This window comes from Littorina saxatilis, linkage group LG12 (assembly GCF_037325665.1).
Source record: "Littorina saxatilis isolate snail1 linkage group LG12, US_GU_Lsax_2.0, whole genome shotgun sequence".
Taxonomy (NCBI): Eukaryota; Metazoa; Mollusca; class Gastropoda; order Littorinimorpha; family Littorinidae; genus Littorina; species Littorina saxatilis.
The window spans coordinates 13528874-13548148 of record NC_090256.1 but is presented as its reverse complement, the minus strand read 5'-3'; the positions used below and the strand labels follow the sequence as shown (position 1 = coordinate 13548148).

Here is a 19275-nt window from a genome sequence, read left to right as displayed (position 1 = left end):
CCACAATCACCTTTGAAGGCGAAGTCCACTCAAACGGGATTGAGATTAACTGTTAAGGCTTCTCGTAGGAAGGCTTGAACTTACTGACACACCAATGCCGCTAGACCACATCACAATCAGAACTCTACAATCCACAGGTGTTGCCCACACACACACACAAACACACATACACACAGAGAAGCCGTATATATATATATGTATATCTATATCTATAAATATATAGAGATAGATGACAGTGTATTTTTCGCGTGGCTATAAATTGATTCGACCTTTTTACTTTTACAGTAAGAACAACTTACGGGTGCAATCGTGACATTCTAAAAATAATAACGTAGTAACGGGAATATGGATTGACGCCACACGAAGGAAGGGAGATAAACGCTGAAAACACTGGAGAAGATAAGGAAGAGTTACTGGGAATGGATCCAGAGAAAAACAGAGAAAAACCAAAATCGGTTCAGCGCTGCGCGCTGAGAGCACGTGTTGAAATATCTCATCGATGAGGTTGTGTCCGGGGTCTCTCTGAATAAGCCCACCAAATTTGAAGCAGATCCATCGAGAACTTTGGCCGTGCATCGCGCACAGACAGACAGACACACAGACACTAGTCGTATATATATATAGATAGATGCTTTTTAGGAAGAAAAAAATAGTCTGCCTAGTATTGTTCTCAATAAAAGTATTTCAAAGTACTACGGCAGCAGCATATACATATCGTCTCCAATGCCGTTCCAGATGGACACAGTGACAGCGTGGTGCACACGGCGTGACGAAAGGTGCAGAATGCCGTCAACACGGGAAGGGAAGAGTTTAGTCAACTTGTTCTCCACGCCTAATGTGGCCTGAAAGCGCCGTAATGTGCGACAGAGCGGGGCACAAAGGCGGAGCACACAGCGATTCGAGGCGGCCCAGACCGTCGCCAGGTTATCCCCCCTGCTTCAGATCTCCACCACCAGTGACGGCCCTTTGAGGTGCGACAAGCCGGGCGGAAAGCAGTGGCTGTCTCTGTCCTCCATGGCTTTTATAAGTTGTCCTTTTTTCCTCCATTCTAGTCGTCTCTTCACACCCCTTGACTATCGACAGTATACACCTCGAAGGTGATGTAAACAAAACAAAACAAATAATAATACTAATAAAAACTTGAAAGAACGCACAAGATTACAAGATTTTATTCAAATGAGGCAATATAAATAGGAAAAACAATAGGGGCACAAACTCAAGCAAACGGTTATTTTACGTTTGCAAGTTTTCTAGTTTGCAAAGAAAAAATGTTGCTTTATAATTAGTTCCCCGGTCCTTAATGCAGGCCTTTCCCCACTTGAAGACAGTTTGAAGAATACGCATTTTCTCCCCTTCCCCCCATCACCAGATTTCCTTTCCTGAGAGAGAGAGATCAAATCAAATCAAATCAAATTTTATTTTACGAGGGTTGTGGCATAAGCAATATAAACGAGCTTCTTTTCAACCAGCCCTCGCCCAGAGAGGGACTATTCTAGAGAGAGAGAGAGAGAGAGAGAGAGAGAGAGAGAGAGAGAGAGAGAGAGAGAGAGAGAGAGAGAGAGAGAGAGTGAGAGAGAGAGAGAACAGAGAGAGAACAGAGAGAGGGGGAGAGAGAGAGAGAAAAGAGCGAGAGAGAGGGAGAGAGAGAGAGAGAGAGAGAGAGAGAGAGAGAGAGAGAGAGAGAGAGAGAGAGAGAGAGAGAGAGAAAACCAGGAGGAACAAGAACAAGAAAAATAGAACAAAAAAATGAACAAGAATTGAGAAAAATGTCCCTCTCTCAAGCTTCCCCTCCCACCTGGTTTCCTCCCGTGTGGGCCGGCGCTGAGAAGAAGGTACACAGACCCCACTTCATAACACTGTCGTCAGCAGTCGTGCTTGAATGAAGTGAAGAGGCAGAAAGCTTGCTCGGCGCTCGCCCTTCAATGCAAGAGAGAGAGAGACTCGGCGAGAAGAAAGAAAGACAGATAAAGAAGCAAGCGGCGGTTGTGAAGTGGTTGGCGTAATGTTGTCCCCTGTCAATGGAGCTCGGGACAACGTCAGCCCCGATACGCCCTATAATGGTCGCTGTTCTTTTAGCGGGCTCAACCATTAGCCCGGCGCCCGCGCCCCTAATGCAAGTCAAGAGAGGCAGCAGAATGGCCGCATTCACTTTCACGACTCACGAAGCACATCCAGTGAGCAGGGAGTCAATGCACGCACGTTACAATCAAGTCGTCAATGGGAACTCCCACAAGCCTGCATATAATATGTTCTGTGCAGCAGATTTCAAACGTAGTAAGGCCTGGCGCTCACCTATGTAACTTCAGCAGGACAGACGACGCACTGCAGATTATCCCAGCGTTGCGTGAAAGGAAAACAGGCCAAGTTCTCGTCATAATCCCTATCGCAGCATCAATAATATGCAGTGCGTCGTCTGTGCCGCTGAAACTGCGCAGGTATATTCTGCCACACTAGTTGGGACAGCTGCTTGAAACGTTGTGTAACACAGATCTATGCAACCTTGACGCGCAGGGGGCTGCAAGATGATTGTTCCCCAACTTGAAGCAGGCAACAACAGGGAAGCCCCTGTTTAATTATCGTCGCACAACTCAACTTTTTTACTTGTATTTTCCTTCATTTTTCCACCGTGTCTACAATTGCACAGCTACAAATCCCAATAGACCCTATTGGCATTCCAAGCTCTCGCAAACTCGCACAAACGTCAAAGCATAGCAAAGCATGGGGTACAGCTATCTCGCGCAAGCTTCGATAGCCGAAGTTTGAAGTTCTCGCGACGTTCAAAGCATAATATCTAACGAGAGCTGCTCAGATACCAAAAGGTCTGTTAAAAATAGTTTATACAAAAAAAATCACACGTCTCCCTCTGCACGTGTTAATTGTTATATAAGTGTTATCTAATTAGTGTTTGTCAGTGCACTTAAAAGAACGCTGGGTTGATATATATATATTTGTGAACGTAACGTTTTGTTTTGTCAATAATTAAACGTTCCAACAACTTACCCTTCTTGTTTTTTATATTCACTTTACAGTTAAAGGGAGGAGGAAGGGGGGGGCGCAGGACCATTTCCCCCCTACCAACAGCAAGGTTATAAGGACGACCGTTACAGGGCAACCAAGTCAAACCTTCAAAACGGATTTTCTCAATTTCAGAACTTCACAAATTACACGTTACAGAGTACTGAATATTAACCACAACGATAGTTTTCTAAAAAATAAAACGTGACAGAAATATGAATGGTACAGTCTTGTTCGAAAATCATCTGAAGCCATGAATGGATGTGGACAAATACTTAACAATGTAGATGGTTTCTTTAAACGAGAAATACTGTGGGGTAAAGTACAACTGCCATATGAACGCCATGTAAATTTGCCAGCCTTCACAAATTTTGCATACTGAAAAAGCCTTTTGAATATATATATAATAAATGCTTGGCTACAGTTTTAACCAGGTGATTTGATCAAAGTGAGCATTTGGTTGTTTCCACAGCCTGTTTATTGATGTTTCGCCGTCTGTTTGTTTGTCTGGACAAGTGTGTTTGTTTATTTCTAGTCTGTTCATTTGTTTTGAAGTTTGCTTCGATTGGCTGCTTGGCTGGCTGATTGGATGCGTGTGGGTGTGTGTGTGTGTGTTTGTGTGTGTGTGTGTGTGTGTGTGCGTGTGCGTGTACGTGTGTGTGATTTTTGGTTGCCTGAACGACACCATTTTTTTATTTTTATTTTTATTTTTATCTTATTTTAGTTGTTGTTTTTCTAGTGTTTTTTCTTCTTCTTCTGATTCGTTTGCTTGTCTTTTTTTTTTGTGCAGGCATGGCGTTCTTTACCCCTCCACCATTCTTCTGACACATTACACTTTCCCGGCCATCCTCATGGCAAGCTCGGGGTTTGAATAAATACACCGAGGATCTTCATATCGACTGCTAGCAAAATAAACAGAACACACACAGGAACGACTGAGGTGGGAACGTTCTACACTGCATGAGAACGAGGCCTGAAATCACCACAGATTGCCGTCACTTCCGGACCGGAAGCGGAAATAGGGCCCCGACTGCAGCAATGCACCCTGGGAAGAAGCCATTTAGACTGTGCATGGCGCAGGACACAATGACGATAACAACGCGGAGTGGATTTCTGCACAAATGGTTCAGGCGTTCCGGACACACGCTTTTGGGTTGATTGGCTGGCTGTTGTCTGTTTTATGGGGCGAGAAAATCAATAAAGTAATCGCCTGGTTGCGCCACAGTGTCTCGCGGTAATGTGTCGTTAAAGTGCCATTGACAGTTCACAACAAGCGACCTCGTCATTCTAGTCAAGGTGCATGTATGCAGTTTGTCACACATGTATGCATGCACGCGCTCGTACAGACACACACACAGACGGACAGACATACTCGCGTACGCGCACGCATCAGTCGCGCGAAGTTAACCAGACATGTTTTGTTTTTAACTTTTCAGATACATGGGTTCCCGTACATAGAAAGACACATGCGTGCAGATACACAGACAGACATACACAGAGACACATTGAGAGACAGACAGACAGACACACAACCATCCCCCCCCCACACACACACAGACGTGACACACACACACATACACACACATACACAAATACACACACATCACAAATACACACAAACAAACACACACACACACACACACACACACACACACGTCACAATCATCCCATCACAAACAGACCCCGTCGAAGTGTCTTACCTTGCGCGGTGACCACAAGTATACTCCCCACCATCCACAGCAGCGACAGCGACAGGTAACCAAAGCCGTCCATGGCGAGTCACTGCCCACGTGGCCAAACGGCCACCACAACCACAGCGACAACCTCGGTCCCCACCAACAACTACTCCAACGACACTACAGAAGTGGCTTGACCACACCACTAACGATGGCTATCCGGACCCAGGACAGCAGAGACGTGGTCAATCCAGGACGGTGAGTGAGTGATGACACAAGGTGAGCGATAACTGCCTGGTCATGTGCCCGTCACCGATGCTACCCGGGCGAACTATTCAAACTCCCGATAAGGTCCATCCACTTTCGTGGTTTTACGACCCAGCCGTAATAAGTGATTCTTCGACACAAATTGACACGCTGTAAATTTGTTTTAGAATATGATCCCGTAAAATAATTGACAGGATGCCGAGAAACGGCAATAAGAGACCTTCCCTGAGGCTTGTCTCCTGTCACTAGGATTCACACAGCTTTCCAAATCATAACGCGTGCTTGTTATATCCTCAGGATGCAGCTATCACTCTCCGTCACACGAGCTTCACAACACAGACCTCGCTGGGTGACTCGAGGCTGACTCCACACCGTGGGAACACTACATGTACAGCATGTCCTCAAGCTTGGCTTTGGTAGGCGACTTCAGTGATTCCCGTCCAGTCTGGTCATTGGAGCAGATCGGGCGAAGATGGCAGTAGGAAAACACTGAGTAGTGTGAAGTTCTGGTCGGAAGCTGTCTTCAGCGATTTCAAAGTCTGCACACTGAAGATTGGTCAAATCAGCAGACCAGCTGAAGGAATCAGTCGTGACTGAAGCAGTAGTTTGGAGATCAGTGGTAGGTGGGTGGCTTGAACGATTTCACTGTCTCCACTTTGGAGCCTGGTGATACCAACAGATCAGCTGAAGAAGACGTGGATCAGCAGTGTGAAGATGAGTGGGTGAGTTGAGGTCACAGAGCAGAGTGGAGGATCATCACCACACAACAACAACAACAACAACAACAACACGTGCGATAAGTTGGCGCAAGGGACAGGAGCATGAGCAGCCAGTGGTGCCGACCATTCAGCATTCAAGTGATACACACAGGCGCTGTTTTCCCAGCTGCCAGCAGACAACAGCGACGGTGGGCTTGTGCCGAGTATCGTGGTGCAGTTACAGACAACAGCGACGGTGGGCTTGTGCCGAGTATCGTGGTGCAGTTACAGCCCTGTGAATACCCGGCGTCGTGTTGATGCGTTGACTTTACAAATGTAGGCCCGCTTACTCAAACACACACAACACGGGGGCCGAGAGAGGCGCACACTACAGACAGAGGAGAGAGAAGAGATCGCTGGGCGGCGCGCGGAGGCCGTCCTTGTGTGTGTGTGGAGAAACAACAAGAAGACAGAGCGATGAAAAGGTGTTCCTTCCGCCGGCGTGGCCAAGTGCCGGTAAGGCCCACACGACGAGGACTAAATACTGTTTAGTGCAGTCAACTGGAGAGGGGCGCGGGGGGACTGGCCGGACTGACGAACAAACGGCACACACACACGCACACTATAAACGACGGCAAGGCAAAAATCAAGGGCTAGCTGGTATAGCGGCCGTCGCCACCACATTCGCTGCTACCGCTACGTGACGAGTGGATCGCGGCCCGCTACGGTAGTCCGTCGGCGCTATCACTGCTGGTGGCTGCGGAGGTGGTGGTGGTGATGGTGGTGGTTGTGGCGCCAACCCCCCCACTCCTCCGCCTTCCTCTCGCTCCTCCTGCCCCGCCCCCAACCCCCACCCCTCACCTCACTCCTCCAGAGTGCAATCAGCGCGCTGTGTTGTGACGATTAGCCTTCAGTCCTCTTAGTCACACCCCTTTCTTCCCTCTCTGTCACTGACTTCCACGGTAGTTCAGTTTCGTTATGAAAATAGTTGACTTATCCCCCTTGTTCCCCCCCCCACCCCTTTCCCCTCCCCTTGTTAAACTCTCTCTCTCTCTCTCTCTCTCTCTCTCTCTCTCTCTCTCTCTCTCTCTCTCTCTTTTTTTGCTGTTAACTTTTCTTTAATCTTTTTTTTAATTATTGTCTGTCTGTGCGTCCCAATGACAGATTGTAAGAAATGGCGTAGCCTTAAATCGTAATCCTTGTAAAATAAAGCTCAATTCAAATCAATATATTCTCTCCTTGAAATTCCTTTTTTTCCCTCCCGAATATGCTCCGAAAAGTGTCTAGGAGTGTGACGTACATGCGGCACTTTGCATTTTGTTTTTCAGACTGCAGCACTCTCACTTTCCCTTCATCCCAAACATGACCACCACAAAGAATATTGCATCCCCATTGTCTAGGTATTAAAAAACTTCGCTGACAATAGGAGGACACCCCTTCTTCTTTTTCTTCTGTCAGTCAAGGGGGAGGGGGTGGGAGTGTTATTTGCTACGCTCCGCCCACTTTCTGTGGCGCCACTGACGTGGTTTGTTGATAGTCGTGGCGGAACGGATTTTATGACAACGGCGCCAGGACGATGGAACCGTGTTAGTGTGTGTGTTAGTGTGTGTGTGTTAGTGTGTGTGTGTGTGTGTGTGCCAAAACTAATCTTAAAGTTCTTATTCACACACCGGCATTTCTGACAAAACGAGAAACCAGTAAATGTGACAACAATGCGTCACAAACAAAAATCCAATTGAGTCAGTAACAGCAACTCGTAGGCCTACCAAGTTTCAAGACACCTTCATTTCCAGCTCAGATCAGGTCCGTTTGTTTGTTTGTTTGTTTGCTTGCTTAAACGCCCAGCCGACCACGAAGGGCCATATCAGGGCGGTGCTGCTTTGACATATAACGTGCGCCACACACAAGACAGAAGTCGCAGCACAGGCTTCATGTCTCACCCAGTCACATTATTCTGACACCGGACCAACCAGTCCTAGCACTAACCCCATAATGCCAGACGCCAGGCGGAGCAGCCACTAGATTGCCAATTTTAAAGTCTTAGGTATGACCCGGCCGGGGTTCGAACCCACGACCTCCCGTTCACGGGGCGAGATCAGGTCCGTGATTTTTCATTAGATAAGCGGAGCATTCTTGCTGTGACATACCGAAATCTACAGCCTGTCTGTTTCTGCAGTAAGTAGGACTTTTGTATGCCCAATCAATTGTGTATATTGGCATAGGTGTCAATTGCAAAATTAATTCGACAAGAAATTCCCGCTCTGCAAGCGCACACACACAAAAGCCAGCCTGTTGAATGTTAGAATTCGACGAATGATTAACTACAGGGTCGTCGAAGGAAGGGATCTTTAAAATAACATTACATGATTCCTCAAGCAGGGAGTCGTCCCGGACTTAACCCGTTTCTGCCTTGAACACTTGAAGACACTGAAGAGATAGTAGCCACTGAAGACGATTTATGTTATCCAACGCTGTCGTTTGTCGTCGATAAATGGACTGTGTGTCTCTCGCTATCTCAGTGTCTGTAATCTGCATGCAGTGGACAACGCGGGAGGCTCCAGGTATGTGTTGATAGTGATTTGACCAAAATCTATGACGGCTTACTAGCACCAGAACTAAAAATTAGTAATTACTAATTTTCACGAGAAAATTACACTTTTCACGTGTTAATTACTAATTGTCACGTGTTAATTTTCACGTGTTAATGACTCATTTTCAGTTTTGGCTCGCTTCCTGACGGCTTACTAGCGCCAGGACTAAAAATTTGTCATTTTCGCGTGTTAATCACGTGACTGTGGAGGTTCAATGCGCATGCGCGACTGGCCAGAGCAAAACATCTTTTGATTCAATACTTTTCTGGTCCATAGTTCTTTAATCCGATGTAAATTAACAATAAGAGCTGAGCGCATGTGTAGACAACCGTGAAATACAGCTGTCTGTTCGATATCTTGTTGAATAACAAATTCTATCGAAAGATACTTGCGAAAGTGTGTGAGTCTCGGTCGAGCAGAGCCGTCTGCTAACGATCGGACCTTTAGACGCCATTTTTCCTATCTCGATTCGAACATTTTCGGATGGATTTTGTCCTTTACTAATACACTACAGATCGAGCAGATGTATGAGTGTAGTAGTGGAAACAAATATGAGGTACAGCTGTCTGCCCGAAAACTTGTCGAATAAGGAATTTTATTGAAAGATATATGTGAAAGTGTGAGACCACAGCCGATCAAAAGTCCGTCTGCTATAAACAGCTTCGACTCGAAAGTTTTCGGGGTCGATTATTCTTTTCTAAGATACCCTAAACAACGTTAAGAAAAGCGCTATTGCAGAAAACTGTGAAATGCATCTTCATGTCGGATAACTTGCTCGATAAGGCCTTCTATTAAAAGATATTTCAGAAATAGTGTGAGAGCGATGTTTGCCGGACGTTGTTAGCCTCTCAGTGCGGACTCTTAAAGTCCGACTTCTGTGTCTGAAAACAAGGCCAAAATGAAAATTAGCAATTAACACTGTTAATTACTCATTTTCACGTGAAAATGCTAACCCTAGGTTTTGGCACTAGCAAGCCGTCATAAAAATCAGGATCTCGTCCCCCGTGGGGGTATTGTGTAAGTATATGTAGATAAATCTTCGATATCCCCCTCTCCCTCCTCTCTCTATGACTCCCCTCCCTTCGTGCTGTGGGCATACTGTGCATTTATATAGAAAAGACGTCAGTAAGAGGGCTGCTATTAAAGTAACGAGACCTCTTTGAAAGATGCGTGCAGATTGGAGATATGTAATCAGCCAAAGAAATGAGGCATCAAGTCATCTTCGCCGACATGTGAACCCTCAGTTTCTGTCGGCTGACGGCATTTTCACGTCTTGAGGTAAACACTGAATAGCGTTTACAATGGGTGCTACTTTTGCAAGCAGAATGATATATTATCTCACACAGTGTTCACGCCTGGTCACAAAAAGTGTGCTCGCATTGGAACACTTCTAGTTTACAGTGTACGCGATCTCTGAAGATGTGTATTGACATTTTACTTTCGTCCTTCCCATATTAACGATCATGTTTACCACCACCGATCCGTCCAGCAGTTTAAGGGCAGAATATACCTGCGCAGTTTTAGCGGCACAGACGACGCACTGCATATTATTGATGCTGCGATATAGTCTATGGACCATTTCGAAGCTGGGTTGGTAGAGGGGAGGAAGAGGTAGCAGACTCCCTGTTTCAGCGCACCGCGTGACACCGCTAGACGCGTGAAGATTTTCTAAATGGTCGCTAGGCTAGTTAGGGATTATGACAAGTACTTGGCCTGTTTTCGTTTCACGCAACGTGTAGGCTGGGATAATCTGCAGTACGTGGTCTATCCTGCTGAAGTTACATAATTATGTGAGCGCCAGGCCTTACTTGGAATAACAACTCCTTCCGTTTAGACGCACACCGACGGGCGCAGTGGCGGGGTGGTAAGACGTCGGCCTCTTAATCGGAAGGTCGTGATTTCGAATCCCGGCCGCGGCCGCCTGGTGGGTTAAGGGTGGAGAATTTTCCGATCTTCCAGGTCAACTTATGTGCAGACCTGCTAGTGCCTTATCTCCCTTCGTGTGTACACGCAAGCACAAGACCAATTAACTGCGCACGGAAAAGATCCTGTAATGCACGTAAAACCCACTCATGCAAAAACATGAGTGAACGTGGGAGTTTCAGCCCATGAACGAAGAAAAAGAAGAAGAAGAAGAAGAAGAAGAAGAAGAAGAAGAAGAAGAAGAAGAAGAAGAAGAAGAAGAAGAAGAAGAAGAAGAAGAAGTTTTGTTTTTCGTTTCCTGAAAGGAGCTAATGTACTTATTCCGCCATCATGCTAACCTTTGTTTTGTAATTACTATGATTGCTTAAAATATGCTTGAGTATGTAATCATCCATACATTGTTCTTGTCATGATTAAAATTGAATAAAGTTTTGTTTAAACCAAGAAGAAGGAAAGGACACACACCAAAAGTAACCAGCCTCTGTGTTCTTTGCGCAGAATGTGTTGAATGTGTGTGTGGGTTTTTTTTTTAATCCACAGGGTAGTAGCTTTTTAAGGATTTATTTCGTCAACAATTCCAGCTTCTCACAAAGGCCAGTCGGTGTGATGTCATTGAGTGTGTGTCCAAGTGGAGGGATGACGTCATCCAATGAGAAAGCCTGGCCAGTTTTCTGAGATTGTGAGTGAGAAGGACTTCTCCTTTAAAGCCTGATCATGAAGACGGTGACTGTGAGTGAGAAGGACTTCTCCTTTAAAGCCTGATCATGAAGACGGTGACTGTGAGTGAGAAGGACTTCTCCTTTAAAGCCTGATCATGAAGACGGTGATTGTGAGTGAGAAGGACTTCTCCTTTAAAGCCTGATCATGAAGACGGTGACTGTGAGTGAGAAGGACTTCTCCTTTAAAGCCTGATCATGAAGACGGTGACTGTGAGTGAGAAGGACTTCTCCTTTAAAGCCTGATCATGAAGACGGTGACTGTGAGTGAGAAGGACTTCTCCTTTAAAGCCTGATCATGAAGACGGTGACTGTGAGTGAGAAGGACTTCTCCTTTAAAGCCTGATCATGAAGACGGTGACTGTGAGTGAGAAGGACTTCTCCTTTAAAGCCTGATCATGAAGACAGTGATTGTGAGTGAGGAGGACTTCTCCTTTAAAGCCTGATCATGAAGACGGTGACTGTGAGTGAGAAGGACTTCTCCTTTAAAGCCTGATCATGAAGACGGTGATTGTGAGTGAGAAGGACTTCTCCTTTAAAGCCTGATCATGAAGACGGTGACTGTGAGTGAGAAGGACTTCTCCTTTAAAGCCTGATCATGAAGACGGTGACTGTGAGTGAGAAGGACTTCTCCTTTAAAGCCTGATCATGAAGACGGTGACTGTGAGTGAGAAGGACTTCTCCTTTAAAGCCTGATCATGAAGACGGTGACTGTGAGTGAGAAGGACTTCTCCTTTAAAGCCTGATCATGAAGACGGTGATTGTGAGTGAGAAGGACTTCTCCTTTAAAGCCTGATCATGAAGACGGTGACTGTGAGTGAGAAGGACTTCTCCTTTAAAGCCTGATCATGAAGACGGTGACTGTGAGTGAGAAGGACTTCTCCTTTAAAGCCTGATCATGAAGACGGTGACTGTGAGTGAGAAGGACTTCTCCTTTAAAGCCTGATCATGAAGACGGTGACTGTGAGTGAGAAGGACTTCTCCTTTAAAGCCTGATCATGAAGACGGTGACTGTGAGTGAGAAGGACTTCTCCTTTAAAGCCTGATCATGAAGACAGTGATTGTGAGTGAGGAGGACTTCTCCTTTAAAGCCTGATCATGAAGACGGTGACTGTGAGTGAGAAGGACTTCTCCTTTAAAGCCTGATCATGAAGACGGTGATTGTGAGTGAGAAGGACTTCTCCTTTAAAGCCTGATCATGAAGACGGTGACTGTGAGTGAGAAGGACTTCTCCTTTAAAGCCTGATCATGAAGACGGTGACTGTGAGTGAGAAGGACTTCTCCTTTAAAGCCTGATCATGAAGACGGTGACTGTGAGTGAGAAGGACTTCTCCTTTAAAGCCTGATCATGAAGACAGTGATTGTGAGTGAGAAGGACTTCTCCTTTAAAGCCTGATCATGAAGACGGTGACTGTGAGTGAGAAGGACTTCTCCTTTAAAGCCTGATCATGAAGACAGTGATTGTGAGTGAGAAGGACTTCTCCTTTAAAGCCTGATCATGAAGACAGTGATTGTGAGTGAGAAGGACTTCTCCTTTAAAGCCTGATCATGAAGACGGTGACTGTGAGTGAGAAGGACTTCTCCTTTAAAGCCTGATCATGAAGACAGTGATTGTGAGTGAGGAGGACTTCTCCTTTAAAGCCTGATCATGAAGACAGTGATTGTGAGTGAGAAGGACTTCTCCTTTAAAGCCTGATCATGAAGACGGTGACTGTGAGTGAGAAGGACTTCTCCTTTAAAGCCTGATCATGAAGACAGTGATTGTGAGTGAGGAGGACTTCTCCTTTAAAGCCTGATCATGAAGACAGTGATTGTGAGTGAGAAGGACTTCTCCTTTAAAGCCTGATCATGAAGACGGTGACTGTGAGTGAGAAGGACTTCTCCTTTAAAGCCTGATCATGAAGACGGTGACTGTGAGTGAGAAGGACTTCTCCTTTAAAGCCTGATCATGAAGACGGTGACTGTGAGTGAGAAGGACTTCTCCTTTAAAGCCTGATCATGAAGACGGTGACTGTGAGTGAGAAGGACTTCTCCTTTAAAGCCTGATCATGAAGACGGTGACTGTGAGTGAGAAGGACTTCTCCTTTAAAGCCTGATCATGAAGACGGTGACTGTGAGTGAGAAGGACTTCTCCTTTAAAACCTGATCATGAAGACAGTGACTGTGAGTGAGAAGGACTTCTCCTTTAAAGCCTGATCATGAAGACGGTGACTGTGAGTGAGAAGGACTTCTCCTTTAAAGCCTGATCATGAAGACGGTGACTGTGAGTGAGAAGGACTTCTCCTTTAAAGCCTGATCATGAAGACGGTGACTGTGAGTGAGAAGGACTTCTCCTTTAAAGCCTGATCATGAAGACGGTGACTGTGAGTGAGAAGGACTTCTCCTTTAAAGCCTGATCATGAAGACGGTGACTGTGAGTGAGAAGGACTTCTCCTTTAAAGCCTGATCATGACCCAGCCAGCAAGACATTAGCGGCCGATAATCGGCCGAACACCCTTCAAAAAGTCGGGCCGGTGACGTCAAAACATACGACGCGGGTGTTGGCCCGACTAACTTTTGCAAAGAGGCAACGAGGCGGCCGACAGGCGGCCGAACACCTGTACTATGGCGGCACGCATCCGGTCCGATGTTAATCGGCCCGATGACTTGTTGGACCTGCGGCCCGACACCTTATGCCGACATCGGGAATATATCGATTTTAGCGGGAAGACATCGGGACGATGTCGGCCCGCAGGTCCAACAAGCCATCGGGCCGATTAACATCGGACCGGATGCGTGCCGCCATAGTACAGGTGTTCGGCCGCCTGTCGGCCGCCTCTTTGCCTCTTTGCAAAAGTTAGTCGGGCCAACACCCGCGTCGTATCTTTTGACATCACCGGCCCGACTTTTTGAAGTGTGTTCGGCCGATTATCGGCCGCTAATGTCTTGCTGGCTGGGTGCAGCTACAGCAGTATGTACCCCCCCCCCCCCCCCCCGCCCCCCAAGTGTAACAGTGCAAAATTCACTTAAAGCTACAGCTACAGCAGTACAACCCCCCTCCCCCCAGTGTTACAGTGGAAAACAAACCTACAGATACAGATACAGCAGTATGTACAACCCCCTCCCCCCCCCCCAGTGTAACAGTGCAAAACACAACACCAGCTACAGATACAGCAGTATGTAGACCCCCCCCCCCCCCCGCCCTCACTGTAACAGTACAAAACACACCTACAGCTACAGATACAGCCGTATGTACAACCCCCCCCCCCCTCAGTATTACAGTATAAAACACACCTACAGCAACAGATTCAGCAGTATGTACAGCCCCCCCAAGTGTAATAGTGCAAAAATTACTTACAGCTACAGCCGTATGTACACCCCCCTCCCCCTTAGTAACAGTACAAAACACACCTACAGCTACAGATACAGCAGTATGTATACCCCCCCCCCCCCCAATGTAACAGTGCAAAACACACTTACAGCTACAGATTCAGCAGTATGTACAACCCCCCCCCCTCCCCCAACCCAAGTGTAACAGTGCAAAAAACACCTACAGCTACAGCAGTATGTACCCCCCCCCCCCCCAACTGTAACAGCACAAATCGCACCTACTGCTACAGATACAGCAGTGTGTACAACCCCCCCCCCCCTCCCCAGTGTAACAGTGCAAAACACAGCTACAGCATTAATATGTACAACCCCCAACCCCCCCACCCCCACTGTAACAGTACAAAACTCATTTACAGCTACAGATTCAGAATTATGTACACCCCCCTCCCCCCGCTGCCACCACTGTAACAGTACAAAACATACAACACTCCACCCCCTTCCCTCGTGTAGAGTGGAAAACACACCTAGAGCTACAAATACAGCAGTATATATACAACCCCAATCCCCCCCCCCCCCCCCCTGTGTGCAAAACACACCTACAGCTACAAAAACAGCAGTATGTTCAACCCCCCCCCCCCTACTGTAACAGTACATAACACACCTACAGCTACAGCTACAGTTACATCTATGCTTGGCGCTGGTGGACAATATTAACTTTTTTGGCCAAAACCGCCAGTTTTGGCCAAAAAAGACAAAGATTTGGCCAAAAAACCCACACATTTGGCCAAATAAAATAGATTTGGCTATAACTTTTTTTGGCCAAAACTTTCTATGTAAAAGTTTTGGCCAAAACTGTTTATGTTAGCTAAAACGGGAGATTTGGCCAAACTTCTGCCACAAAAAGATTTGGCCAAAAAAAGATTTGGCCAAACAAAAAAGATTTGGCCAAATCTTCACTTTTTTGGCCAAATCTTTTTTGTTTGGCCAAATCTTTTTTTGGCCAAATTTGTTGTATTTGCTGGCGCTGGTGGACAATTTTCACTTTTTTGGCCAAATCTCTTTTTGGCCAAAACTTTGTTTTTTTGGCCAAAACTTTGCTTTTTTGGCCAATACCGCCAGTTTTGGCCAAAAAAGTGTGTGTTTGGCAAAATAAGTGAATATTGTCCACCAGCGCCAAGCAGCTTGGCGCTGGTAAACAATATTCACTTTTTTGGCCAAAAACGCACTTTTTTGGCCAAAACTGGCGGTTTTGGCCAAAACTGGCGTTTTTGGCCAAAACTATACTTTTTTGGCCAAAACTTTGCTTTTTTGGCCAAAAATGTACGTTTTTGGCCAAAAAAGTGTGTTTTTGGCCAAAAAAGTGAATATTGTCCACCAGCGCCAAGCAGCTTGGCGCTGGTGGACAATTTTCACTTTTTTGGCCAAAACTGGCGTTTTTGGCCAAAACTGGCGTTTTTGGCCAAAACTATACTTTTTTGGCCAAAACTTTGCTTTTTTGGCCAAAACTGGCGTTTTTGGCCCAAAAAATGAATATTGTCCATCAGCGCCAAGGGGTACTCAAAGATTTGGCCAAAAAATGAAGTTTTGGCCAAAACTATTTTTTTGGCCAAAACTTTCAATGCAAAAGTTTTGGCCAAAAAAATATTTGGCCAAATCTAAAACATTTGGCCAAAAAAGTGAAGATTTGGCCAAATGTTTTAGATTTGGCCAAATATTTTTTTTGCCAAAACTTTGCACTTAAAAGTTTTGGCCAAAACATGTTTTTGGCCAAAAACACACTTTTTGGCCAATAATGTACGTTTTTGGCTCAAACAAGTGTGTTTTTGGCCAAAAAAGTGAATATTGTCCACCAGCGCCAAGCATATATATCAGTATGCACCCCCCCCCCCCCCCAAGTGTAACAGTACAAAACACACCTACAGCTACAGATTCAGCAGTATGTACAACCCCCCCCCCCCCCCCCCCCAGTGTCACTGTGCAGAACACACATACAGCTACAGATTCAGCAGTTAGTATGTACACCCCCCCCCCCAAGTGTGTAACAGTGCAAAACACACCACCAGCTACAGATAGATCAGTATGTACACCCCCCCCCCCCCCAAGTGTTACAATGCAATACACGTCACACCTACAGCTACAGATACATCAGATACACCCCCCCCCCCAAGTGTAACAGTGCAAACCACACTTACAGCTACAGATTCAGCAGTATGTACTCCACCCCCCCCCCCCCCAGTGTAACAGTGCAAAAATCACTAACAGCTACAGCAGTATGTACCCCCCCTCCCCCTACAGGTACAGAAGTATGTTACCCCCCCCCCCCCCTTTAACAGGACAATACACACCTACATTTACAGCAGTATGTACACCCCCCCCCCCCCCCACTGTAACAAGACAAAACACACCTACATCTATATTTACAGCAGTATGTACAACACCCCCCTCCCCCACTGTAACAGGACAAAACACACCTACATCTACATATACAGAATAAGATACAGCAGTATGTACTCCCCCTCCCCCCCCCCCCCCCCTCACTGTAACAGCAAAACTAACATTGAGAGCCAAAAAAACCGAAATCACTTACTCGCTCCATCCGTCGGTTGTCCTCGAGTTGACGTCTGAATCTGATTGTCATTGCCAAGAGCCTGACTCACTGGCTACACAACTATTCTCACCGCCACCACGTGGCACTGGGACCAGCACTCAGATTGAGATCCCGAGGCGACATTCGTCTCGGATAACATATCATCAATGTGCTGTCCAACATTCGCAAGAATGTCTCTTCTTTCGATATTAACTTGAACTAAGAAAACAAATAAAATTCGCTCACGCGGGAAAGCAGCAGCCATTTTCAAACTCAATCTTGTTTACCGTACGTAAGGAAAGCTATTTGAATATTTCAAGTAAATGATGGCGTATTTTTAAAATGTAAAACTCATGGTTTGAGCTCATGCTGTATTTGATTGCAAATATACAAATAAAACTTACAATTGATTATCCTACTCCTATGTGAAAAAGTCAACAAATATGAATAATTTAGTTTCGCATTTGCAGGGTCAGTCTGATAATGTCACGCCGTTGCTGGACCGACGCTTGAACAGGGGACGTAACAAATGTTAAAATAATGATCATCAATTTGTTATCTCCCGTAACTCTGCATATTTTTATCGACAGCAACATTGCGTCGGGCCGATGTCGGGGTTTATTACGTACATTTGCCGAGTTTTACACACAGTCAAAACGGTATCGGCGCGACAACGGACGACGACACACGACATATGACGACGTCACCCGACTGAAATCGTCAGTCGGCCGACGAAAGCTTGCTAGCTGGGGAAGACGGTGACTGTGAGTGAGAAGGACGTCTCCTTTAAAGCCTGATCATGAAGACGGTGATTGTGAGTGAGGAGGACTTCTCCTTTAAAGCCTGATCATGAAGACAGTGATTGTGAGTGAGGAGGACTTCTCCTTTAAAGCCTCATCATGAAGACGGTGACTGTGAGTAAGAAGGACTTCTCCTTTAAAGCCTGATCATGAAGACGGTGATTGTGAGTGAGAAGGACTTCTCCTTTAAAGCCTGATCATGAAGACGGTGACTGTGAGTGAGAAGGACTTCTCCTTTAAAGCCTGATCATGAAGACGGTGACTGTGAGTGAGAAGGACTTCTCCTTTAAAGCCTGATCATGAAGACGGTGACTGTGAGTGAGAAGGACTTCTCCTTTAAAGCCTGATCATGAAGACAGTGATTGTGAGTGAGAAGGACTTCTCCTTTAAAGCCTGATCATGAAGACGGTGACTGTGAGTGAGAAGGACTTCTCCTTTAAAGCCTGATCATGAAGACAGTGATTGTGAGTGAGAAGGACTTCTCCTTTAAAGCCTGATCATGAAGACAGTGATTGTGAGTGAGAAGGACTTCTCCTTTAAAGCCTGATCATGAAGACAGTGACTGTGAGTGAGAAGGACTTCTCCTTTAAAGCCTGATCATAAAGACAGTGACTGTGAGTGAGGAGGACTTCTCCTTTAAAGCCTGATCATGAAGACAGTGATTGTGAGTGAGAAGGACTTCTCCTTTAAAGCCTGATCATGAAGACGGTGACTGTGAGTGAGAAGGACTTCTCCTTTAAAGCCTGATCATGAAGACAGTGATTGTGAGTGAGGAGGACTTCTCCTTTAAAGCCTGATCATGAAGACAGTGATTGTGAGTGAGAAGGACTTCTCCTTTAAAGCCTGATCATGAAGACGGTGACTGTGAGTGAGAAGGACTTCTCCTTTAAAGCCTGATCATGAAGACGGTGACTGTGAGTGAGAAGGACTTCTCCTTTAAAGCCTGATCATGAAGACGGTGACTGTGAGTGAGAAGGACTTCTCCTTTAAAGCCTGATCATGAAGACGGTGACTGTGAGTGAGAAGGACTTCTCCTTTAAAGCCTGATCATGAAGACGGTGACTGTGAGTGAGAAGGACTTCTCCTTTAAAGCCTGATCATGAAGACGGTGACTGTGAGTGAGAAGGACTTCTCCTTTAAAGCCTGATCATGAAGACGGTGACTGTGAGTGAGAAGGACTTCTCCTTTAAAGCCTCAGCCTGATCATGAAGACAGTGACTGTGTTACCGGGAAACCCTACCCGGAGTCTCCTGGCTTGGCTCGTTCTGAATCAATTTGGCAAACACCGCCATTGTGTCCTGCTGGGGACAGCACGGATCATCATGCCCCCCCCCCCCCCCCCCCCCATCCCTCCTCCGGCCTTCCTCTGTCACACACACATACACGGTACACGCACATACACGGTACACGCACGCACGGGCACATGCACGCACGCACGTGCACATGCACACACACACACACACACACACACAGAGTGAGAGAGCGAGAGCGAGAGAGAGAGAGAGAGAGCGAGAGAGAGAGAGAGAGAGAGAGAGACGCAACCATTAATTTCGCCTCCATCCAGTAAGGCAATTGCAGATAAGGATTACACAAATATAGAAGCAGACAAACTAGACACAGGTCAAAGTAGTACAGTCTTTCAATATTAAAGGAAACGGTATATCATCTTATCGTTTACGAAGACATTCAATGT

At 46.1% G+C, this 19275-nt stretch overlaps 1 protein-coding gene across 1 annotated transcript in view; it reads right to left on the bottom strand.

Moving 5' to 3' along the window:
• Window positions 1–6366, bottom strand: part of LOC138981293 (uncharacterized) — a 90791-nt gene extending 84425 nt beyond the window's left edge. Inside the window, exon 1 of the mRNA XM_070354155.1 lies at window positions 4716–6366. Within this exon, the coding sequence (XP_070210256.1) occupies window positions 4716–4788 (73 nt within the window). The 5' untranslated portion in view covers window positions 4789–6366. The remainder of the gene's footprint in view (window positions 1–4715) is intronic.
• Window positions 6367–19275: the final 12909 nt, after the last annotated feature.